General features: G+C 44.8%; 1 protein-coding gene across 2 annotated transcripts in view; it reads left to right on the plus strand.

Moving 5' to 3' along the window:
- Positions 1-26,382, plus strand: part of ARHGAP26 (Rho GTPase activating protein 26) — a 304,706-nt gene that overhangs the window by 66,422 nt on the left and 211,902 nt on the right. For both annotated transcript variants that reach the window (XM_034778903.1, XM_034778904.1), the window contains exons 2-4: positions 20,837-20,932; positions 22,624-22,685; positions 24,121-24,192. In XM_034778903.1, the coding sequence (XP_034634794.1) occupies positions 20,837-20,932; positions 22,624-22,685; positions 24,121-24,192 (230 nt within the window). The remainder of the gene's footprint in view (positions 1-20,836; positions 20,933-22,623; positions 22,686-24,120; positions 24,193-26,382) is intronic.

The raw sequence follows: 26,382 nt of genomic DNA on the forward strand, positions 1-26,382 counted from the left end.
GACAGGGGAGGGAGAGAAGAAAATTCCAACTTTCCTGGAGACTTTGTTTTGCTGGTGATGGCCATGCCATTGGGACAGTCCATCGTTGCTTGGGAGCTGACGTGTTGTGGTGTGGTATGGAGACATGACCTAGTTACATGAGTTGATACCCGATTTGGGTTTGTTTTCATGCATAGACAATAAACCTGAACGGATTCTAAGGGGAAAGAATAGTTAGTAACTTTAATCATACAAAGTAATCATGCTCCGTGCTTTTCTAGCTCCTTCCAAAGGACTCTGTTGATGCAAGTTTTAGGACAGGTCTACACCTAAAATGCTGCAGCAGTACCGCTTCAGTGAAGATGCTCCCATGCCGACAGGTGAACTTCTCCTGTTGATGTAGTTAATCTGCCTCCCTAAAACACGGTAGCTGTGTTGATGGGAGAAGCCCTCCTGTCAACATAGCTCTAACGGGGGGTTAGGTCGGTATAACTGCGTTGCCCAGAGGTGTGGGATTTTTTCACAGGTTTTTGGAGCAGGCTTAAGAAGCACAGTGACTAAAATGCCAGCAGGTGCTGGAGCCTGGCCTGTGTTAGGGGTACCATTGCTGCTACCACCCATCAAGATGAGCCAAGATTAGAAATGTTAAGGAGAAAATCTAATGTAAACTTAAGCCAGGTAATTTGTGGCAGAGCTGGGAGTAGAAGGCAGGCACCTGCTGTGAATCCTGTCTAAACCATGATCGTTCTGCTTGATGGGAGAAAGACAATGACTTGTGTTTACTAGGAACCTCTTAAAATTAACCCTTTCAAATACTTTATAGGCGACTGAGCAGAATAAGAGCAGGATTCAGGGGGCTTGGGGCAAAGCGGGGGAGCGGACATAAAAACAAGGCGCCACCCGCTGCGGCACTTGTACTCACCAGGCGGCGCGCTGAGTTTGTGGCGGCGGCGGGTCCTTCACTCGTTCCGCGTCTTCGGCAGCACTGAAGGACCCGCCGCTGAAATGCCGCCGAAGATCTGGAGCGACTGAAGGGCCCGCCGCCGAAGTGTCACAAAAGACCTGGAGCGACTGAAGGGCCCGCCGCCAAAGACCCGGACCGCCGCTGGGTGAGTGGCCAGGGAAGGGATTCTCGGCCAGGGCTCATGGGGCCCATGTGGGGCCCTGAGCCTGGGACAAATTGCCCCACTTGTGCCCGTTTCCCCCCCCCCCCCGGGGCAGCCCTGAATAAGAGGCTGCATCTGCAAACAGGGTTCAAGCTCTTGGTTGGACAGCTTGGGCTTTCAACTCTGCCCCTCCTGTGGTTACTTCCATGTTGTGATGGGTTCCCCCCAGGGTGCCACCTGGAACTGGGGTACAACCAAGCCCTCTGACCCACCAGCCTGGGCTCCCTCTCACACTGTACTGCTGGGACAAGCTACAAAGCCCTCCAGCCTGCACTTTCACTGGCATTCACACAGGTAAGGACACACCCAGATGCAGTTACAAGCAGGCTCTCTGACCAGCCCCTGCATGGGAAAGCTACTCCCGGCTCCTCGGGCACGTACCCTCCCCCTGGAGTATAAACCCAAAATTATACCGTCTTGTGCTGCACAGGGAACTGTACAGTGTAAGTTCATAAAATTTGCCTCCTCCCTCAATGTGGGGAGGAATATGCAACAGCTTTTTGCCCAAGAGTTATGATTCCCATACACTGGTGTAGATTAAGCAAAAACAAGTTTATTAACTACAAAAGATAGATTTTAAGTGATTATAAGTGATGGCAAGCAGATCAAAGCAGATTACACAGCAAATAAACAAAAAATGCAAACTAAGCTTAATATACTAAATAGATTGGATATGAATATCAGATTTTCACCCTAAAAGCTGATACAAGCAGGCTGCAGATTCTTAAGGGGTAAGGTGCACTTGCTTTACAGCTTGGAATCCCCAGGTGTTTCGTTTTACAGGCTTTAAATTCCTTTAGCCTGGGTCCAGCACTTCCCCCCAGTTCAGTCTTTGTTCCTCAGGTGTTTCCAGGAGTCTTCTTGTGTAGGGAGAGAAGAACACCAGATGATGTCACCACCTGCCTTATATAGCTTTTGAATAGGGCGGGAACCCTTTGTTCCCAAAGCTTGGTTCCCAGACTGGTCTGTGGAAAAACACTGACATCCCAAGATGGAGTCTAGAGACACGTGGTCTCATCACATATCCTCGTAGAGTCATAGCAGCCATCACTCACAGGCTGTTTGGAGCGTTCAGAGGAAGCCTCACCAGGTGGGAGATAAGCTTCTCCTAAGGCCTATTGTTTTTTCCTAATGGCCCATTGCACTTAGTAGGCTCTTCCCCACCCATTATCTAGACTGAAAGCATCTTGTCTAGTGGGTGTTACCCAGGTGTAACTACATTTGAAATACAGATGTGTATATAGTCAATATTCATAACTTCAGATACAAAAATGATACATGCATACAAATAGGACAACCATATTCAGCAAATCATAACTTTTCCAATGACACCTCACATGACTTATCTTGCATAAAATACATCATAACTATGTCATAATCTGATCATAATATCACTATGAAGAATATGGGCTGCAGTGTTACACGTGTCCCTTTATTACCTGCCGGGTGCAGGACAAGGTGGGAGAGGGGGAGAGAAATTGCTGCCCTAGTTGTCAAGCAAGGAGCTTGGAACGCTATTATGGAGGCAGCTACTCCTGTAGTATTGTAAAAGGGAAGTAGAGGATGGATCCAAGCCATTAGCTTTTCATGTCAGAGAGCAAGACAGCTTTGATGATTAAGGGGAATAGCTCTCTTTGTATTTAATTTTTAAATGTTCAAAAGTGACCACTGTCTGAATTGGGGTGCCTGTTTGGAGTGTGTGAGGACTAAGTTAGTTCAGTTAGAGGAATCCTGCCATCACTCCCACTTCCTCCACATCCCTCGCCCCCACTATTGAATGTGTCAGAGCAAAATTCCAGGAAGGAAGCACTTTCACATTGCAGAGGTTCACTATTGCCAACCCAATGTTTGAAAACATGAATCCATCTCCCTAAATTATGAGTTAAAAAATAAACAACTCAGCATTATTTTTATGTGCCTTTTAGTTGCTGAGTCTGTAAGGTGCACTCAGATCACCTTTTCAAGACTTCTCCACAACTGTAAAGGCAAGAAACGTCCCCTTTTTTTTTTTCCTTAAATGAAAGCTGAGAGATTCTCATGATTGCGTGACTCCAGAAGTTGGAGGTTTAAGAAAACGAGCTATTTATTGCGAGACTCGTGATATAGTTATGAGAGCTGTCAACAATGAATATTAAAAATAAATGAAAAATTCAGTTGTCAACCAATGGTGATTGCTTATTCCAAACTTAGAAACTAGATTCAAGTATTAAAGTGGGGAAACCCATTTTAGTTCTGCTTTAAATGCAAAATGGTGTTTGGATTTGGCACTCCGAGATCCTTACTAGAGCCGGTGCAGAAAAGGCTTCTGCCCTCCAGAGTGCTGCCGGTGTGCCGCAATTCCTGACCCGCAGCCACACTTGTCGTTCTATCCTGAAGTTTCTTTCTACAGTTTCAACTTGCATGGTGTGTTTGTGATCTGACTGGCTAGGGCAGAAGAAGGGAACCACCAAAGCTTGTAAGCTAAGGCAGGTTTTCAAACCCTGTTTCCAGCATGGTGGGAAAAATGTGTCTCTCTCCAAATGTCTCCATACTGCCTGGCATTAAAGTGTTCCTAATTAGATTGGAAAGGGGAGAAAAAGCAGCATGGGATACTTGGATTATACAGCACCAATTCTTTCCTTGCAGTGAAGCATTGGGGCTGTACATGCCTTCAGCCTTTCGTGAGAACAGCACTTCTGCTAGTGTCCCTCAGCCCTTTTTGTGAAGCTTCAACAGGCAAAGTATCCCTGGGCCATTTCACTTCCTTGTTACTAAATGATTATAATTAGTATTAGCATTACTGCTAGAGCATATACAGATCTTCTCTTCTGTGACCAGGGGGCCACACTGAGGTTACTCAATTAGGGCAAACTGCAAAGAATGGGGCAGACAATCCCCAAAGCTGGTGGATGTTCCAATACTTAGATTTACCAAGCCAGCACAAAATAGCTTCTACAATATCTTACTGGTTGCACAGAAGCCAAAACACAGTTCCCTTCTAGCAACCCAGCCGTGGGCTTCCACCCAGACACCCAAGTCAAATATGATGAAGATTACTGAAAATCTTATCATATAAGAAAGTTCTGCCAATTCCAAAGGATCGGACACATTACCTCCCAGGTTAATGAATATTTCATCTTACCCAAATACACGCATACAGCCAATTCTTATTAACTAAACTAAAATTTATTAAAGAAAAGACAAGATCAGTATACATACAGACATGAGTACAGTTCTGAGATCAGTTTCATAGTAGAGATGGTGAGCTTTGGAGTTGCAAAGAGTTCTTAGATTCAGTTCAATGTTAATATCCAGGCTGATCCAGATGGAACTGGAGATTCCAGTCTTTCGACTCAAGCTTCCCGTGTATAAAGCATCAAGTAGATCTGAGATGAAAAGGATCAGGACCCAAGAGATCTTTATACAGGTTCAGGACTTCTCTTGACAGCACAGAGTCCTTAGGGGAACAATAGGCAATCATGGAGACTTTGAACTAGACCTATTTCCTAAGCATCACCGGTAATTAGCTACATGGATGAACATAAGGCAATTGCCTGTTTTCCACCATTTGCAGGTGATTTGCTATACATTTCAAAGAGAGATCAATACAGTGATATCACTATATTTACAATTCATTTAAATGTTAAGATCTCCTTTTGATCTCTGAATTAGCAGAATACAGCATAGACAGGAACTATCTGATTACATTGTCAGCCTCTAACAATATATATGTAAACACACAAAATCACAAACATTATGGACCAATATGTCCCGAAAGGTTGAATTTGGGTCATTTATCCTGCATTTACCCTTTCTGGCCATGTGTCACACCTTCTCATGCCTAATTTTGATGCTGTACGGCTGTTTGCTATAGCTGTTAGCCTTGTGCCCTGTGGTTATAAACCATCTGTATAACTGTCTTGGAAGAAGGACAAGTGGAAAAGCACTTAGCTGGTAGGGGATGATCTCTTATTGCTCATTCATTAGAATGCAGAGTCTTTAGTTTGCAACTTGGCTTAAAAACTTCATGCTGTAAATCTGCTCAAACTGCCAGCTTTTCATTAGACCCCCCCCCCCCCCCCCCCCCCCATAGGCTCCAGCTGTCAATGGTTCTCCAGGAAAGAGCTTATTTGAACCACACCTCTATGGTCTACCACCAGGGTAGTGCCTGCAGATGCTCCCAATATTTGAAGGGGAGAGGGTGATCGGAGATGGGTTATAACTAGGAGCAAAGGGATGAAGTTAGGAAAGAACTGAAAGCCAATAATCAGGAAAAGCTTGGCAGTGAAATGTTAGGCTATGAGATAATCTCCCCAGAGAAGTGGTGGAAGTTCCATTGATTGAGTCATCTGAAACTGGATTAGACAAAAAGGAGTCTTGTGGCACCTTAGAGACTAACAAATTTATTTGAGCATAAGCTTTCGTGGGCTACAGCCCACTTCATTGGATGCATAGAATGGAACATATAGTAAGGAGATATATATATACACATACAGAGAACAAGAAAAGGTGGGAGTTGCCCTACCAACTCTAAGAGGCTAATTGATTAAGATGAGCCATTAGCAGGGAAAAAAAAACTTTTGTAGTGATAATCAAGATGGCCAATTTCAGACAGTTTGACAAAAAGGTGTGAGGATACTTAACATGGGGAAATAGATTCAATGTGTGTAATGGCTCAGCCATTCCCAGTCTCTATTCAAGGCTAAATTGATGGTATCTACAAAGCACTGGGATAGTGCAGGATTCTTCCATACATATCTCAGGGATGGGCAGAAGGACTTAATTAGGTCTCTTTCCCATCTCTAAATTGGGTTCTAAGGAGGGATAGCTGCCTGGTATGGACTCCTGCTGTGGTTCCTTCTAGAACGTGGCCAGGCCAGAGAGAGCAATGATGTCCCTGGTTAAAAAGTGGGGCTTTTCATTTATTTTATCAGAGCCATCTCTGGAGGTATGGTGCACAAATGGAGGAGGGTTATGAACACCTTCCTTATGGATGATCTCTTCATGGCCCTTTAGGTCATTCCAGATTGCTTTGTTGTTGGTGGCAGTGGGGTGGGGGTGGAGGGAGCGTTGGCTTTAACAAGTTTTGGAAAGGGCCTTATGGAAATATTTAGGTGTGTGCTGTTTGCAATGCTGATGCAGCCTGTATCCTGGCATGTGGGACATGGCAGCCTGATTTAATACTTTAAAACAATCTGCATATGATATCTAGGGACCGGCATGACCTGTAGGTTATTGCGTGGCTAGATTTTACAGTTTCCCTTTCAGGTTGTCAGCCAGCATATCTGCTTGGACCTAGACACAGACATTATGGGTCCCTTTAGCACTGGGAGTTAATGATTACCTTGACGACGTGTTTTGTAATTCACTTGTAAAGTTGCATGCAAGAAGACTTCTCTAATGTAAGCTGCATTCACATACGTGGCCTTCAGGAACAGGAACATGTGGTTGAGGTTTGTCTCCTTGGGACAACAAGTAGCTGTTTATAAACCTCCTGTAAGCTTATTGAATGGAGACCATGTAATTTATGTCTTGGTTCCTGGTTTTGCGCTCCTTATTGCAGAGGGAAAAGGAGAACTTTTAAAATGCAAGCACAGTAATGGACCACTCCCTGAGGAGTAGATAGGGTTGATACCTTTCTAATTGCTGGTAAGCGGACCCCTAAGGCAGTGGTCTCCAAACTTTTTTGATCGTGCACCCCATCAGTAAAAATTTTTTGAGTACGCACCCCCTGCCGCGCCGGCTCTACCATTTTTGCCAAAGCGGAAAAAAAAAAGCCGCTTGGACTCCCGCTCCTCCTGCCACGCACCCCCAAGGATCCTCTGGCGCACCCCCTGGGGTGCACGCACCCCACTTTGGAGACCACTGCCCTAAGGCTCCCCCTGCTCTGTCTCTTCCCTAAGGCCCTGCCTTATCACTCGCTCCTCTCCTCACCTCCACACTTTGCTTGCTGCATCATCTCAAGGAGCCTACCTGCAGGTAGGAAGTGGCCCCAGCTGAGCAGGGGTTGGTGCGGGTTAATGATCCAGCACCTCTCCCCGCACCGTGGTAACTGGACTTTTAGTTCGGGTGCCATTTAGGGTTGCCAGGTCCTCTTTTGCACTGGACTTTCCAGTCAAAAACCAGGCACCTGGCAACCCTACATGGCACCTGGACACGGAAGTCAAAAACTGGACTGTCTGGGTAAAAACCAGCTGGGTGGCAACCTTAGAAGTGGGTGAGTTCAACCCTGTGATGAGTTTATTTAGGGGCACAAATAATAACTAAACTCGTTGGGATGTTGGTTAGACACAAAGGGAAGTCTGTTCTCCCACTGTTTCATGTGAGGGTTTCTAATTAGCTGCTGTTCACAATGTGTGGAGCCTTGCAACTTGCCTACTCCTTCTGCTGATAGCCAAGTGAGATTCTGGGGGTGGGCTTCTGCAGATATGTGACTCTCTCTAAACTAATTTGTTTCAATTGCAATCATACCCCTGTTGTGTTCATGTTCTGGAACATTCAAGCCAGTGAATTTCCTGGAAGGAATGTTCATGAAAACAGTGATTAGCTATCAGCTTTGCATTCATGGACCGCGAATTTCAGATTCGTATTCAAACGTTTGTGTTGGAAACCTGACTGGAGGTGTTCAGTTCCCACAACTGGGGATCAGGCCTACCAAGTGACCTGTACGCAATCAAACCATGTAGAATTTTTAATCTGGAATAGGCCATAATGGAGCGTTCACATGCACGCTACAGATCAGGTGTTATGTGCAGGAAATCCAGGCCATACGTTCAAGCAGATTGTCATCTGTTTGCAGACAATTTGCAAACAGAAGAGGTGAAATTCATCCTTTCCACAAAGTGCTGCATACACACTAGTTGAGCCTCTTGCTGTCTTTGGAAGGTATGTGATGGTATCACTGTGATGGGTTGAATCACAGAACCCCTTTGGGAGCTGCCACCTGATATGCCAAGACTACTTCTGCCCCTGCTTTCCCTGCCAGCTCGGGACCCCAGCACCCTGTCTTGCTGAGCCAGACACTCCCATCTGCTCAGCACAGACCCAGGATCTGAATTACTTTCCCCAAAGCTGCAGATTTAACTGAAAGCAGCTTACAGAAGTGTTCTTGTCTTTAACACTCAGATGCTCAACTCCCAATGGGGTCTAAACCCAAATAAATCTGTTTTACCCTGTATAAAACTTATACAGGGTAAACTCATGAATTGTTCACCCTCTATAACACTGATAGAGAGGTATGCACAGCTGTTTGCCCCCCCCTCAGGTATTAATACATACTCTGGGTTAATTAATACATAAAAAGTGATTTTATTAAATACAGAAAGTAGGATTTAAGTGGTTCTAAGTAGTAACAGACAGAACAAAGTGAGTTACCAAGCAAAATAAAATAAAACACACAAATCTAAGCCTAATACAGTAATACAATTGAGTACAGATAATATCTCACCCTGAAGATGTTTCAATATGTTTATTTCACAGACTGGATGCCTTCCTAGTCTGGGCACAATCCTTTACCCTGGTACAGCCCTTGTTCCAGCTCAGGTGGTAGCTAGGGGATTCCTCATGATGTCTCCCTCCTTGTTCTGTTCCACACATTTATATATCTTTTGCATAAGGCGGGAATCCTTTGTCCCTCTGGGTCCCCCCGCCCCAATGGAAAAGCACCAGGTTAAAGATGGATTCCAGTTCAGGTGACATGATCACATGTCACTGTAAGACTTCATTATCCACTTGCCAGCACACAGGGATACAGGAAGACTTACAGATAAAACAGAGCCATCTGCAGTCAATTGTCCTGGTTAATGGGAGTCATCAAGATTCCAAACCACCATTAATGGCCCACACTTTGCATAATTACAATAGGCCCTCAGAGTTATATTTCATATTTCTAGTTTCAGATACAAGAGTGGTACATTTATACAAATTGGATGATCACACTCAGTAGATTATAAGCTTTGTAATGATACCTTACAAGAGACATTTTGCATGAAGCATATTCCAGTTACATTAGCATATATTCATAAAATCATATAGAGTGCAACATCACAATCACCATCGTACTGATGGACGAACTCTAGCATACGGTTAAGTGGCTTACCTAAGGCTTACAAGGAGTAAGGTGCAGGGATAGGAAGGGAAGCCAGGAATCTAGTTCTAACCCTAAATGCACACTAACTTTCTGTAAACAACGCTATGACTGGGACAAACTGAAAAGCCAGAGCTGCAAAGTTAAGGCTGAATTTCCTCTCCTATGTCTATATATTGCTGGAGAAAGGGGGAGGGGTTATTTGATCTACATGGGAAATACTGTACCTGAAAAACTTTCATGCACGAGTTAAAGAGAAACTTTTTAAGAGGAGTGCGTTAGCATTTGCTCTATGTTTCTACAGGTTTGCATCCTGCTCATAACAGCATTTTAATGCTCTTTGTGCTACCATCAGAGCCACATGCTGCAACACATGATCTTTGTATGTTTTACCACTGTTCACAAATGTTGTACCTGTTGTATGTGTGAGACTTCTTTACCCCTTGTGAGCAAAGAGAATAGACCAAAGCCAGAACTGTCACTGGATACATTCTGGACATTGTGAATCAAAAGGCGTGATACATCCTGGGTATCAGCTCTGTACCCTCTCCCAGGTAGTGCAGACAAGAGAAACCATTATATATATATTTTTTAAAAGTACAGCCTGTCGTGTTCCCTCCATTACTCCAGGGATAGCTCAGTGGTTTAAGCATTGGCCTGCTAAACCCAGGGTTGTGAGTTCAATCCTTGAGGGGGCCATTTAAGGATCTGGGGCAAAATCAGTACTTGGTCCTGTTAGTGAAGGCAGGGGACTGGACTCAGTGACCTTTCAGGGTCCCTTCTGGTTCTAGGAGATAGGTATATCTCCAGCCCTTCCAAGATGCACATGCCTTATAGAATAAAAAGAGGATAAGAATATTGAGATGACAGGGAAACAAAATGGAGAGGATTTTTTTTTTTAAGTTACTTCCCTTCTGGGGCAGAATGAAGGGAGAAAGAATCAGGTTCAGCTGAAGTCATTAGAACTCAAATGAAATTTTACAAGGCTTTGAGAGTCTACTGCTGCGCTAAGTGTCAAGTATCAGGGGGTAGCTGTGTTAGTCTGTATCTACAAAAACAACAAGGAGTCTGGTGGCACCTTAAAGACTAACAGATTTATTTGGGCATAAGCTTTCGTGAATAAAAACCTCACTTCTTCAGATGCACTATGCAATAGTAGTGCATCCGAAGAAGTGAGGTTTTTATTCACGAAAGCTTATGCCCAAATAAATCTGTTAGTCTTTAAGGTGCTACCAGACTCCTTGTTTTTGCTGTGCTAAGGTTTCAATGTGCTTAGTTGCAGCTGTAGCACCTCACTTGATATGTTTTTCTCTCTGTTATTGCTGGAAGAAAGCTGGGGTGTGAGGCATCTTTTGTGTCTAGTTGCTGTCTTTGTGTTTATCTCTGAGTGTTTCTGTAAAATGACAGCTTTACCGTCCTGGCTGCTAACGGAATTAAAGAACTGTAAAAGGTCAGAGGCAGTGACTCTCAGAGTAGCACAATGCTGTGATGGGTTTCGGTATTTCCATTGAGCCGAACTGGGGCAAAACAAGACCTGACCAGAAGGACCCAAGAAAAACTACTGCATTAGAACCCTCAGGGCACCGATGTAACCACTGTTCATGATGAAAGCACCATATAACTCTTTGGGGCTGGGATCGATTTTTTCTGTTTGTACTGTGCCTAGCATGATGGGGTTCTGGTACATGACAGGGGCTCCTATTAATAAATAAATAGTAAGAGCAGAAAGCTTAACATATACTAGGGGCAGCTTAGGACAAATACCATTATCTAGAACCAGCCCCCTCCAATGTAAATAATTTGCATCCCAAGTGAGAACAAGAAATGTGCAGATAGTTTTGAGCCAACAAGAGAGCAGGGTCTAGATCTCATTGCAATCTGAGTTAAGAATTTCTGAAGAGGCGACATCGCTGAGGCATCCAAAGGCAGTGATGTGCCTGCCAGCTCATGACTTGCTGATGAAATCCTTCCCCCAGATCTGGCACCCAGCTCCTTTCTGACAGATTCGTGCTTGTTGTTTCCCCTCGTCTGTTGTAAAACACCTTGAGGTTGGGAGAAGTTGCTGCTGTAACAATAAATCCATTGGCTCTGCAAATGGTCTCTTTGCTCCTTAGCTTTATTTATTTTAGTGTTTTAACAGTCTCAGTTTAGAGCGGTCTCTAGAGGGAATCTCAGATATTTTTTCCTAGTCTGTGGCGCAGAGAAATTCACTGAAAATGAGCAGGGATTAGACAACTTCGTCAGATGGCATGTCAGTTTAACCCCTCAGGTGCCACTCCTTGGTTTCAGTGAAGATGGGAGCTTTTCACACAACCCTATGGCCATGTAGGGGCTACTCTCACCATAACCATAGGGTCAAATTCATTGTTGGTTTGTAATGCCATGTCTTAAGGCAATCAAGGCGCTGATATGCCACTGTAAATCCAGATGAAACCTTACATAATACACATAGGTATTTCTAATGTTGTGCCATGGGACTCCTGTACTGGGTAAACACCACTCTCCCAAGCTTATTCTAACAGTATGCAGGCAAAATGTCTTTATTATAATTACATAGCTCCATAGCTGTGCACGGCACATTGGAGAAGAGACAGATTCTCTGCCCTGAAGATCTTACAATTAAGATTAGAACAGGAGGCGACCATGGAAGGGGTGTAAAAATAGGTGAGACAGAGGTGAGGGCAAGGAGATTGCATGGCTTCTTAAGAGGGTTGTGCTGGTGCCTTGATGGCTAGGTTTCTTTAGATACTGTTCAGTGACTTGATGTGGGTAGAACTATAGTTCATAAGCAACCCTGAAATGGGATTTGAGCAGGGACTGAGGAGGAGGCATGATTGATGGAGTCAGGAAGAGAGTTTCAGGCCAGGGGGCACCATGAAAGAAGAAAGAGAGATGAGCTTGGAATAGAGTATGAAAGGGGACATCCAGATGAGCGTATGTGTGTGTGTGCACGGAGACTGGGGCGGGCATCAAAGAGTCAAAGGTAGAGTGGCGAGACGAGAGATCGGAGTCTGTGGGTTTGTATTGGCAGCCCTCCCTCTTCCCAACGCTGGGAATTAATGCGGCACTGTGCCTAGCTGTACTACCATGATTGTCTCGAGTATTGTTACCTGTTGCTTGCTGAAATCTGAAGCCCTCCTTCTGTTACAGGGTCTTTCTGAGTCTCCTGCTCCTGGGTATTATGCAGGAGTGATGCACTGCCCAGCTCTCATAGGGAAATGCTTTGAGGCTCTTGCTGATAGAGCGGGGAAATTGCTCCCCAAACAACGAACAAGCAAGGAGATGCCACAAAACTATGACCTAGAACTCCACTGGTGGGAATGCACCTTCTGGGGTTCACCCAAGATTATAGTAGACAAAAACTGGTTGGCTAAGAAGCTGTCCCAAGGGAGCTTTCAGATGGAGAGGGCACTTTCTCTCTTGGACTCAGTCACAGTAACAACACAGCAAATGCCAGATTGGAATGTCACCTCCCAACCCCATTCCTCATCTGAAATCTGCTTTGGCAATGCTTCTTGATTCCACGAACTCCCGGGCTGAGGTGCCTCTTGATCGGCATGAGAGGCAGAGCACTGGCCCGAGCTGGCACCTGTCAACATCTACTGGATTCAGTTTTTCATTTAAAGGAGCAGCGTAACTCCTTTTTAGAGATGGGCAGAATCTGGATGTTCTCTCTGGTCACATTTGTGATCTGGAAGTTGAATCTTTGCTCATGTTTGAATGGGACAGTCCCCTTCAAAACTCTGACGAGCAGTCCATATTATAATATTTATAATCTCATTTATATAAAACTGTACTCTGTCTGTAGCCAGCCTTTCTTTGTGCATAAATCCTGCTGGGCATAGACTTTCTCCCCCCACCCCCATCCCCCTTTAATGGCAGTGAAAATGAAGAATAAGGGTAGAAAGTAATGTGGAAAGAACTGCTTTATAACATTACGCTCTTAAGACATATACAGTCTAATGCTGACTTGCCCAGGTGTCTCTGACTGTATGATCCTTTTAAATACGTTAATGTCGGCACGTCTCATCTAGCTTCTCTCCTGGCTTCCTGGATTCTTTTTCATATATTTTGGCAGGACTTTTTATTTGTAAACCTCCTTCCAGGAAGGTTGACATTCTCCAAAAGGAAAGTGCTACTGTAGTTGTCACCATAAATTTTCAGCCTGTAACCGTATATTGTAATAATGAGCCAATACATCATTTTTAAAAGGGCATTTTATTTGGATTACTAGTTGCCATAGTTACATGGTCAGACCTGCCATGTGTAGTACTTGAGCCTGCTTTCTGTCAAGTTAACTTTCCTGGAATGATTATCCTAGCACCACTGTGAAATTACAGTGCAAAAGAACAGGATGTGTTTGGGTGCATCTTAGGTGAAGACCTTACAGTTTGGGGAGGATAGTACTGAGAGGGGATGTAATGGAATTATGTAAAGCAACGGGTGGTATGGAGAAGGGAAGTTAGGAGCTCTTCCTGACCCTCTCTTAGAATACCAGAATGAGGCGAGCATGATGAAATGAAAAAGCAACACGTGTAAGAGATAATTAAGAGGGTTTTTTTTTTTAATTACACAATTCATAATTTGATCAGTGGAACTCCTTGCCACAAGATATCACTGAGGACAAAAACTTAACATGATATTAAAGAGGGTTAGATGAAAAATAACTCCCACAATTATACTAATTAGGATTACACTTATAAGGCACAAGCCAATCACCAACTGCTAAGACTGATTAGGAAGAAACTTTCCCTGTGGTGTTCCCCCCCCCCCCTTCATTTGCAGCATCTGATATTGGGAGCTCAGTGACACTGGACTAGGTGAATCCTTACTCTCCTCTGGTATGGCAATTCTTATGCCCAAGATTTTACCAAGGGTTTCAAAATATCCAGTCTCCCTGTAGTTACTGAAGAGGTCGGATATCAAATCTCTCATTTCTTACTCCTGCTACTCAAATGCTTCTGAAGATCCTTGGATGCCATATTCACCTGCCCTGCCCTTCCCGTCTCCCTCTATGATCTGTTCTCTTTTTTAGTTTTGCCCTTCCCACTTGGAAGTTGGTCACATTTTCACCTGTTTCCCCATCTCTCTGGAAATCCTTCTTCTCTCCTTCACTTCAGATCCTATCCACAGGCCTTTTTGCTTGGCATTAGCCTATGTTAAAACCAATTATCCACCATCCGATCTTTTTCCCCAACCTTTCCCTTTCCTAGTTCCGTTATTGTAACAATGCATGGTGAAGTACAGAGGGAGCAGAAATGGTGGTGGGAGAGGGAGCACGTCCGACTATTCATTCTCTTTTGTTTTTGTTTTTCACCCTTCTACCAGCGTACGAGACACTGACCAAAAGTAAGCAAATGGATTTTGTGGCAGGAGACAATACTGGCAGTTTTACCTCATTCTTGATTTGATTTGTCTGTTTTAAATTGCATTAGACAGGCAGTTAGAAATATAAATGCTTGGGCCATTGAAATATAATTTAAGTGCTATATAACAATGTGGCTGTATTTGAATCTTTGCTTCCAAAACAAACTTAATTATTCTGGTTATGCATCAGAATTTTGGGGCTGCAGTACAAGGGGGTTAAATGCTGAGAATTTGCAGTATGCAGTAATGGTACATTTATTCATGAGGGTTGCTGGAAACTGACAAAACTGGATTCTTGGATGTGCCTGAACAGACTGTATCATTATTCTCTTTCCTATTTTTTTTTTATTGATATCTTTTCTACCAAACCCATGTAAAAAGAAACATACAAATTCCTCCGTTGTGAATCCACTGGTGTTCTCCTGTCTTTGTAAAATCTATTTGAGCAGTTGTCAAATACATTCCTTTCATGCTTTATCTGTCATGTCACAGGACACCACCTAGTGGTGGCTGAGAACTTGGGTTAGTATGCAGTTCATAGACAATCGATCTAGTGCGAAAGCTTTTCCAGCTCTGCTTGTAATGTTTGCCTAATTTCAGGTTTAGTTAAAAATTAAGATCTATCCAGGTTCTCTAAGGCTTGCAAACATTGCGTGTGAGTCAAACTTATGTGGAATTATGTGGCCATGCATGATTTTACCCCCTTCTCCCCCCCCACAAGGCAAACCACAGCAATTTCATCTGAGTGTCCCTGGGATTTTGAGTTTGTTCATCTGCAAAACTCAAAGTAAAATTCTACGAGTAGGGCCTTACCAAATTCGTGGCCATGAAAAATGCATCATGGACTGTGAAATCTGGTCTTTTGTGTGCTTTTACCCTACACTAAACATATTTCACAGGGAAGACCAGTTTCTCCAAGTAAGGGTCCTGCCCAAAAGAGAGTTACAGGGGGGTTGCAAGGTTATTTTTGGGAGGGGTGTCGCAGTATTGCCACCCTTACTTCTGCACTGCCTTCAGAGCTGGGCGGCTGGAGAGCAGCGGCTGGTGGCTGGGCACCCAGCTCTGAAGGCAGCATCCCGCCAGCAGCAGCACAGAAATAACGATGGCAATACCATACCATGCCACTCTGACTTCTGTGCTGTTGCCTTCAGAGCTGGTCGGCTGGAGAGTGGCGGCTGCTGACTGAGGGCTCAGCTCTGCAGGCAGCAGTGCAGAAGTAAGGGTGGCAATACCATACTATGCCATGCTTGCTTTTGCACTGCTGCTGGCGTCGGCTCTGCCTTCAGAGCTGGGCTCCCAGCCAGCAGCCACCACTCTCCAGCTGCCCAGCTCTGAAGGCAACAGCACAGAAGTAAGAGTGGTAAGGTATGGTATCCCTCCTTTTCTAGCCCCATCTGCACAGCCCCCTTGGTACATTCAGGTTGTCTCTAATTTAGCTGCCTGGTTTATTCCTTGTGATTTGATCGTGTGGCTTAGCAAGTAGCTGTGAGCAATTTTCATTTATCTCTGTGTGCTGGAAATTATCTCTCTGCTGTCCTCTGTCTATTTATAATGCACTGTGGGAGACTGTTGAAGTGTAGCAAAAGACAGGCGTGGTCTTTGAAGGCTGTTACTTTGCTCTGAAGCACTTCTGCTTAGCTTATACCACAAAGAATGTTTTAAACGAGCAGCTGAGTGCAGATCTTCAGCCAGCCTCACTCTAATGGTCCACATCTGCACCTAAAATAGTTCCTATAGCTAGTTGGGCCTTCAGAAATTGTTTGGTTACGGCAAGCATGTGCAGCTGCTACGTAACCTGTGAATGTATCGACCCCATCAGAATTCAGAAGAACAGTCAGGGATGATCCTGAGCTTTGAGTCACAAAAACGCCTGAACTCTAATGTTGGCTATGCTGGAAGACCTTGGGCAAGTCCCTTTTAAATTTTATGTCCCACTTCCCCAGCTATCTAATCTATTTTGGGGTTTTCTATAGTGCTGAAGCGTTTTCCTGGTAAATTACTTGTACATAGCAATGTTCCAAGTGTCTTAGGGTATGGAGTTGAGCTAGACCTAGGGTGACCATATGGCCCATTTTGGCTGGGACAGTCCCTTTTTTAAGCCCCGTTCCGGTTGTCCTGACTTTTTTTGGCAAAAGTGGGCATTTGTCCCATTTGCTCTTGTCAGCTGGATCATTTGGCAAGAGTAAACCGGACAAATGCTCCCTTTTATCAAAGAAGTGGGGTGCTGTGTAGAGGAACGGTGTGGAGTGGGGGGGCCAGCATGGTTCGAGCGACCAGTGACAGCCTTGAGCGGGGGGATGGCAGGGCTCGGGCGAGCGACTGGGGCCAGGGAGGCGAGGGAAGTGGGGGGCAAGCAGCTGGGGCCAGCCCCAGGTGGGGAAAGGGAGGGGGTGGGCAGGCAGGTGAGCAACCCTAGCCGGACCCTGAGACTGTCCCTCATTTACCAAAATGATCTTCAGAGGCCTTTAGTGAGAAGGGGATGATGATATCCATGTTAATTCTTAAATGCTTTCCTCCATCTGAGCAGCATAACTTCAACATTGCCTAGCTTTAGTTTTGAATCAGCTGTTCTTCATCCAGGTGCTGGTTTCCTGTAGACCCCATGACATCGTTGTGACGTCATTAGGTGCGACCGTGAAAAGAGAGAGAATGCAGGTGCCATCAGTGTATGGCTGGCCATGGAGTCTGTGTGTTCTCACCGCACACAGTTCCATGGAGATGAAATGGATTCTTGTGATGTCCTCAGATTGGGGGCTTTTGGAGAGGTGGTACAGTTTGTCCATCACCACGATGGATCCTGTATTGCTACCGCAGAGCTAGGAAAAGTGCCCAGTTGTCCTGACTCCCAGTTTCTTGTACAAAACACTTGACTTATTTATTTAGGTAGGTAGGTCACCATACCAATGAATGCTGCTGAAATGTAAATCTGATTGACCTGGGTTTAGTCTCAGTCACGTTTTACGCTGCTGGGTTGAAATAGGCTGAAATGTGTGAGCTGGACTCCGTATGTGCTTGGCTCATTGCCAGCTCTTTTACCAGCTTCTCTCCCCTCCTCCTCTCCCTGGCAGAATGTGGCGTTTGGATCCTGCCCAGAAAGCCGCGGGAGTGAATGATGTTGTAGTAAATCTGTTTTGACTGGGGATCTGCAGCGCATAATATAGTCAGGATGTCATTAAGCCTATGGTGTGCTTAAAGGGACGAATACAGCAAAATATGCTGCAAACGAAACCAGCAGCCCCGGAGGTCAGCACTGAGCTTGGAAACAGGAAGTGGCTCCTTGTGTAATTAACGTCAGTTTCTTTATTATTAGCTACACAAACAGAAGGTTGGCATAGCCCCTGAGTGATCAAGTTAAACTCTGAACCCTCACAAGCCCACCAGCCCTGGGTGGTGGGGAAGCGAACAAGAGTTTTGTTCCCTCTCTTGTATATTAGAAGATTTTTTTTTTTTTTTTTTTTTTTTTTTTTTGCAAATCAGTCAAAATGCTTTGTGGGCTGGGGGTTTGTGTGACCATCCCCACCCCCGATAAACCAATACAGCCGGCTTCAGCATAACCAGAATTCAGCATTCCAAGTATTGGGATTTTTAATAATGATTTTCTGGAAAAATAACATGTGCACGCACCTGCACACCCCACCCCTGACCCGTTTGCTACATTGGCCTTTAATATTAGCAGCATTTCAGATGATTTAGGTAGGGACTTGTGAGTTGATGACCATGCTCACCTGGCAGTGTGTCAGTTGGAGAGGCCTCACCCCAGCACGCTACGCTTCCCAATTCCTGAAGAAAGATTTGAGGCCATACAGCCCATGGTATGTAATGCTGCAGCTGCGTCCTTGTGCTCCCTGAATGCTCTGCCCCTCTGCTCTTCTGAGGGCTTTGTATTGTCCAGCAGCAAAACTCTGAGAAAGTAAAAGAACAAACCACCTTCACTCTGCCCTCCCCCAAAGTCCCCTTTTAAAATACCCCCCGCCCCCAACAAAGCAACTCAAAGAAGCAAAAAGGCTGCCTTGTAAAATACAAACAAACTACTGTATCTGCACCCTCCAAAGCCTCCTGCAGTGACCCTGGAATTCCGAGGGGCAGGCTGGATTCCTCCATTGACACTGTCCCAAGTAAATTAGGGGGAATGGGGAGAGAGAAAAGTAATGGGATGCCGGGACTTTTTGCTGACACAATGCTTAGGGGGCTAGGAAACCAGTTTGACCAGTAAGTGGAGCCTGGGAATGGCGTGGCAGCAGCACATAAAGGGATGAAGGGTGTGTGTAGAGCTGAGGGGTGAAAACATTATCTAATGGAAGCTGTATGTGATGAGGGGAAAAAGCTGCTTTGTGCTTGACATTGAGTATCCTTCAGTGGATAAACCTATTTGAAATCAGGAGGATGTAGGCACTGATTTCTGAGGTGCATTCTTTTGGTCTGGAGGGGATGAGACCAAGTAACTTAGGTCCAAAAGCATGAGCCGTTGTAGTTTTGCTGTATAAGTGGCAGTGCAAAAAGCAAAGCAACTACATAAAGGATGAGACAGTAAAGAGTTGGGTGATTTTTAGTAGCAAGTAAAGAGACTTTTATGCAAAAGACACTTGTCTTGGGAGTATCCTTTTAAAAAATGTAAACGTTTTGTTCCCATGTCCCTTCCTGGCAGCTGAGCCGTGTGCTTGTGGGTAATTGTCCTGATGACCAGAACAGCTTCCAAAAGTCCCTTTGCGCTTTGCTCCTCCCCCTCAAAAGAAGCCCAAATGGTTCCTTCTGAGATCTCTGTGAGTCACAAATATGCATTTCCTGAAATGGAACTGCACAGTGACATTCTGTTGCCTTCTGAAGGTAAAAAGACCGTCACAAAGCAGTAATTGTCCTTCCTTCCATTCATGTCATAACTGGCAGGTTTTGCTGGCTCACTGACCTTTCTTTCTGTGCTGGATCCTTTCCCGAGCCTGGATTACGTGCTCACTTTCCTAGGATGATCGTCTTGCGTATTCCGTGTGACAGAATTCTTTTCCCTCTTCAGGCGGCCTGAGCCTGCACACACTGCAAGGTGTAACTTCACTCGCATTGAAACGTTTGCGGGATAAGGGCCTAGGTGTTCAAGCAATGGCTTTCCCCTGGTGATGCTAAGAGTGGGGATGGTCCGTTCAGATAACATAAAGACTGACTAACACCTCACCCAAAAACTGAAGATAATTCTCTCTTGAAGTTTGGGGAGAGTCTTCTTTGCTTATTCCTTCCTATTTATACTCACTGGCTGGAAAGGTTTGATCTCCTCTTTTGCTGCTGTATTGTTGGCCTTAAATGTTTCAAAGGAGAGAGCTTTTTAAAAGTGGTGTTGAGAAAAGTCTTTTTGTTGAGAGAGAGAGAGAGAGAGAGAGAGAAAGAAACATCACTGAATTCTGTGGAACTGGGTGGAGCTATTGGGGAATAGGAGTGAGGAAATAAAGGGAATCGGCTTATAGTTAGATCCGGTGACTGATGGGATTTCCAAAGCCTCTGCGTGACTCAGGAGCACAGTTCATACCCAGAGCCAATTGGCATTGTGCTCCTAAGACACTTATGGGCTTTGGAAAATACCACCTTGCATGTGGTAACTTAATGAGGTTTGGATCGGGAACAGAAGCTGTGAATTGTAAAGTAATAAACAGGTGCATTATTAACTTCTTAGACAGCTCCTTTCAGCCAAAAGAACCACAAGTCATGTAGAAGCTTAGCAAGCTATCTAGTGGAATCGCATCACCCACCACTGAAATGCTGTTGTCGCCTGGGGTGAATTTGGCAGCTGATTAAGAGTGCGTGGCAACACTGTGCAATAGTTAATGGCAGAATGTAATTCATTTACCCATTTAGACTTCAGCTGGGACAGCTGGGCTACCATTCATACTCTTCTGCAGAGTTCTGTGGGATCCTTGAGGATAACAGGTCCAGATATTTAAACTCACGTCTCCTATGCTACAGTGCAGGGACATTGGTTTAGCACTGATTCAGAAGGAAAAATGCCATTCAGCATGTGTGGTGAAATGCTGGTCCCATTGAAGACAATGACAAAACTCCCGCTGACATCGGTGGGGCCAGGATTTCACCCCTGGAGTTTCTCTTGGATGGCAGGGTGTGTGCACCTCAATCAAGTACTCTGGAGGCAAGCAGGTTGAGCCTGGGGAAGATCTGACAGGATCCAGGGCTGAGGTGACATGGCTGACTATTGCATACTTTTTAATATCTCCGATTTTTCATTTTTTTCCCCTTCTCTCTCTCCCCACCCCCTCAACAGATCTGTCTTCAGCAAAGCGGAAGTTTGCAGATTCTCTAAATGAGTTTAAATTCCGATGTATAGGAGATGCAGAAACAGATGATGAAATATGCATAGGTAAGTGGGAAAGCTACATTTGTTAACGGGGTCTCTCTTGATATTTCTGGATCAAGCTAATCTGAGCGCGAGGTGTATAGACATGTGATAGAAATACATGTGAAGTATCGATGGACCCAGAAGCTCCACTAAACTCCTTCCCAACCTGCAGAAACAATATCTTCCTTTTAATCCAACCCTTCTGTGAAGCCCAGGGAAACTGGAGTTTTGCAGTTTGCCCTGAAGTTGGCTCTGTCCAGCCAAGGGAAAGAGAGTTCCAGAGTCCAGGGCTTCTCATTGGCAATACCCTGCCACTAGCCCCTTTCCATTTTAAAGCAGTGCGTCTGTGAATCTGGTGGGACAAAGGCATGGCTAAATATAGCAAGTTCCCGATCCGGAAGAGAAGGCGGCAACCTTCTTGCTAAGCAGGGTGAAAAAAGCACTCCTGGCCACTGCTATCTGGACAAACAGAAGGAGATGAGGATCCAGTTGGACTCCCCAGGTTGTGATCCTGGTGGTAAAACATGGCCTTTTACTTTAGTGCAAAGGAGCAGCTCCTCCTCTAGTTGTTTTTCCCCCAGCCAGCCAACATTAGCCCTCTCCTATCAAGGTTGATCCCTTGGGCTTTTTACACACAAACAGGAGCCTATATAACTAAATTGGGTTTAAGCCTCAACTTTAGTAAGAGTGTCCTATTTCAATTGAACTTGAGTCAATGATTTTTTTATTTTCTTTCTAGCCAAACCCCAGTCTCACTTAGGCAGTGAGAGGGTTTTCAGATGAGATGACTAAACGTACTGGTCATACCTCACATCCTAGGTGAGATGCCCTAGATCCCCTGTGAGACAGACCCAGCAAAGGATAAAGAATTACCCGTTGGGTAGTTCACTTTCAAGACCCATGCAACATCTCTTTGTCTGTGGGGCTTGGAGTATAGTTTTGTGGCTGCACATCTTACAAATCGGTTTTATTTTTTTATAGTTAACTGTCAATAATCGAGATGAAAAAGAGTTATTGAGTCATCCAGTCCATCTCCCAAGGGTCTGGGGCTGCAGGACTGCACAATAAACTTGCCAGACCATGGCTCTACGTGTCTAGCAGCTTAATTTAAGGGCCTGTGGGTTGTTTTTGGGAAGATATACTAGGGAAAAGCCAGTCTGGTATATATTGTTCCTCCCAACCATGGTTCTGCACAGGTACACCAGCTTTGCTGTCAGCGCCACTGGAAAAGTCCAAGGTTCAGAATTTCTTCTTTCTGTTCTACTTCACTAAAATGTAAGGACAGAAACAAATCTGAATTGATTGGTTTTCCAGGTGACATAAAATAAATAAATTTGCAACAAAGTGCAATGAATTCGAGCCTGGAGCAGACTTGTACATGCAAGGCTGCAAAGTTCTACTTCATATCCCACTAACAGTGTAACTGGGCCACAAGGGAGTTCCATGCACTTGTTCAGAAGAGACCGGCATGCAGCTACTCATGAATATATTCCAACAAAATTCAAAAGCCAATTCTTTGCTCTTATTAGCAGATCTCAATGAACAGCCAACCTGCTAATAAAGTAAGGATGCAACAGCATAATCTAGCCCGACTTCCCGGTATTTCGTGTTAAGAGTAACTATCTGCTGGAAATGTGTAGCCCAAACTTCTTTAATGTTAGAGACTTTACAGCCCATTTTATATACTGAACCTACTGGTGTGTCTCTTTCAGCAAAATCCCTTCAAGAATTTGCCACTGTTCTCCGGAATCTCGAAGATGAGCGAATGCGCATGGTATGGACTTTGAGGCTTGTGGCTTCTGAGTTATGATGTATGATGTATGTATGATCCTTTGATAAAGGGGAGGGTTGGCGAGGAAGTTCAGGGTCACTATGGTGTTGGGAGAGGCCTGTCGTCTGCTCACGTAGGCTGGAAGGTAAAAAGGGGCTTTAGGTATCTCGGCCTGAGGTCTGTGGTGAATAGAAACTGGTGAGTGCATTGAACTGATTTTGAGATATGGGCTCGTGGCATGAAACGGGCTGACCAGAGACCCTTCACCAGGTCTCGGCAACTTTCAAATGGGTATTAGGTTCTATTACGGATGCAGTAGTAACTTCTCCTGACCTATGTACCAGAGGGAGAAGGGACTGGCTGCACGACTTCTATAGGGGTGGAGTGCAAAGCAGTTCTGTAAGTCCCTCTTGCCTGTTTTGGCCACGGGCCACTGTGTAACTAACTAGCCAGGATTACTGGGTTTTATGCCTGAAAGAATGGGAATATTTATTCTTAGGGACTGAGTCTTGGCAGCATGCCGGGGGGCAGCAAGTCACAATGAGCTGTGACTCAATCTAACAGGCCCCACATTGACAGAACACAAGCCAAATTATTCTTTTCAGGCTGTTGGTACATTTTCCCTTTCACTCTGAGTGCGGTGTCTCTGCTGCTGTCAAGTGCAGAAGCTGCTTTAGGCTAAGCTACAATGCGCTTCCTTCCTCCCAGCAGTGCGATAACCTGTGGGTTTTCTATTTTGGAAAGGAAATTGGGTCCTCTCTTGTATCTGCAGATTTTCCACCTGGCTGGCTTTATGCTGTAAAGAACGTTAACTACTTTCATTTTCACATTTGCTGTGTTTAAACTGGGTAACACTGGTGCTTGCAAGATGTACCCTGCTATGTACTGGCACAATGGGGAGCATCCAGTTCGCTCCTGGATTCCTAGACAACGGGAGATGTAGATTGGCTGGGAGTGTGGGCGGGCAGCTTTCTCTGAAAGAATTTGAGGTCACAAGTGTTGCTCAGAGGATGAATTAGGGTTTTGGGATTTGTGGACTCCGGCTTTGCTACTGACCACATACTTGACTATGCAATGACTTTGCTCCATATAACAGGCAAATTACCTCCCCCTCTATGTGCCTCAGTTTACCCATTTGTGAAGCGGGGTAATGACCCTGTTTCTCACAGGGGCGTTAATGTTTGCAAAGTGTTTTGAGATCCTCTGATCAACGACACAGTGGTTCTTGGTTTTGTTTTGTTTTTTAGATGTTGGACAGGTTTAAACCACTTTGCATTGAAATGTGAATTCCGCCTATGTATAAATGCATAGGAAGGGAAGATCGCTGCCCTGATGATCTTAACCCTAAATTGGACAGATACAAAGCAGTTAATAACCAAGCGTGTGTGAGTAGACAGTGCTGGAGAGATGATGATAATCTGTGCCTTTATCTCATCAGATTGAGAATGCTGGTGAGGTCCTGATCACTCCACTGGAGAAATTCCGCAAGGAGCAAATTGGTGCTGCTAAGGTAGGTCAGCTGTGCTTCCATGCGCTGTGAATTGACTGCCATCTCGGCACGTGCGCGGAACTAGAAAGGCCTGAAAAGGATAAAAATGTAGTGAACCCTTTCCCTAATTCCCCCCCACCCCCGAAATGAAACTTGATTGAAATGTGCACGATGACGAGCAGCTCGGCTTGAGGGAGCCAGGGGGTTTGTACATGCAGACCTGTACCATCTATGGACACGAGGAGGTCACCCATAGGAGGGAAGAGCTTCCAAAAGCTTCACACCTTCTGTTTAAATCCTTATCTGAACATCTCTGCGGTGGCAGTGGGGCCGTTCAAACTTCTAGCCCTGGTTACGGTCCTTTGGTACGTCTGACCCTGTCTGAAAGCAGGTGGGATAGGACAAGGAACAAGAGCACACAAAGTTAAGCAAACTTTTTTTTTTTTATTCAAACCTCAAGCAGAGTTTGCATTACTTAGATGAAGTTTTCAACTGATTGTTTTTTTTCTTCAGATCGATTCCCCACATCCCATATGTATAAGTGGAATGGGTTCAGTTTTGTCCAGGTCTATTCCCCTGTCCCTACTGTGTAATCAGAATATATTCAGTTTTAATTTAGAAGAGCTTTGCTAAATAGGGCAAATCTCAAATAGATGACAACTGAACCAGTATCTCTCATGGCTGCTACTGAAGCACAAGCCATGGTTTTTGCCTCTTTCCTGTCTTTTCACTGAAATTAAACTTGCAGCTTCGTCTTCCGTCTGCTGTTACTATAACAACCTGTTTCTGCCTGCAGGAAACATAAGCTCATGTGTATGAGCTTCATTACCTGTATTCAGTAGCATGTAGGGACCTCAGCTAGATTCGAGTCCTGTTGTGAAAGGCACAGTGGCTTGGGCTAGTATGACAATTCCTATGCTGCTTTAGGGAGAAGTCTATAGCTAAAAAAGATCCTTCAGAAATGGGCTGTTGTTAGCAGGTATCAGGTACTATGGAGAAGGTTGTGCAGTGCTGTAGCAGGGTGTCAGCTGTGGGTGCAAAGAAGGCAAAGTACCTGTGCAGTTCCAGACCTTGTTAATCTCCGTAGACCTTTGAAGGATATGGTTCATTGTATTGTGTTGGGCTGGCAGTTTATGTGCATTGCTGTGTTATGTTGGGGGTAGCAAGTGGAGTATTTATCCCAAAGAGGGAAAGATAAAGGGCTAGGCTATTCAGCCAAAGTGTGTGTGTTGGCATTTAACCAGAATTGTAAACCCTCTATAACTTCAGAAGTTTCCTCTGGGATCCTCTCAGTACCTGGGGAGGTGGCCAGGGCCTTAGGAAACACTTACAGTGCTGAGGGAGGAGATTCTGCTGCCTCCTGTATGGTAGGTGTGAATTCTGGTGCTGAGGGCAAGAACAACTGGGGTTGCTGGACTTGGTTCCAGCCGGAACATTATTTGCAATTAGTCTTTTTTTAGAGCAGCGATTGGAGTAGCCCCATGGCACCGAACAGATTTAAAAACATTACATTACCAGACTATTTAGAAAGGGCTCTAGAATTTGATGCCAATTTTTCTTAATCTGTTTCAGATTAGTATGAGGCTTTTTTCCTTCTCCAGAGGGGAATTGATCCATGTGTTTGAGATGGTGGTGTCAGCTGGTGGGTATGGCAACAAAATGGCTTTGGCTGGTAGATGTCAATAACATCCATGAGGAGGCATCTGCAGTGGTAATAGCGCTGTTATTTTACAGTGCTCGTAGGAGAGAGCTTTGATTACAGTGCTTTCTCTATTACTGTTCCCATTGGAATTCCTGACCCACATAGTGAATGCACTGTTTGTGTGCAATAACCTGCTGTATTTCCAGGTGCATTTGTGTCACTTCTGAGGTTTGAGTGTAGCAGACTTTTTCAAAATTGCAGATCCCACTAAAACCAGAAGAGAAAAATCCCTTTGCACCTACTTACCTCAGAGATGAATTTGGCTCCTGCTATTGACTGACTTTGTACTTTGCTTCCTGGGGACAGTAAAGGAATTTGCAGTTTGTGACTTTCTGCACTGGCTTTGGCATATTTGCGGTTTTGCTGGCTGGGAAACCGTTCCCATCAGTAATGCTGGTGTGGAGGGAGCTGGAGGGTGAATTCTGCCATCCAGATGCCCTCAGAAGGGCTATGAAGAATGTGTGTTTCTGAGGCTGTTTGAAAGTCCCACATCACCATGGTGAAGGCAG

The sequence above is a fragment of the Trachemys scripta genome, chromosome 8 (assembly GCF_013100865.1).
Source record: "Trachemys scripta elegans isolate TJP31775 chromosome 8, CAS_Tse_1.0, whole genome shotgun sequence".
In the NCBI taxonomy this organism is placed as follows: domain Eukaryota; kingdom Metazoa; phylum Chordata; order Testudines; family Emydidae; genus Trachemys; species Trachemys scripta.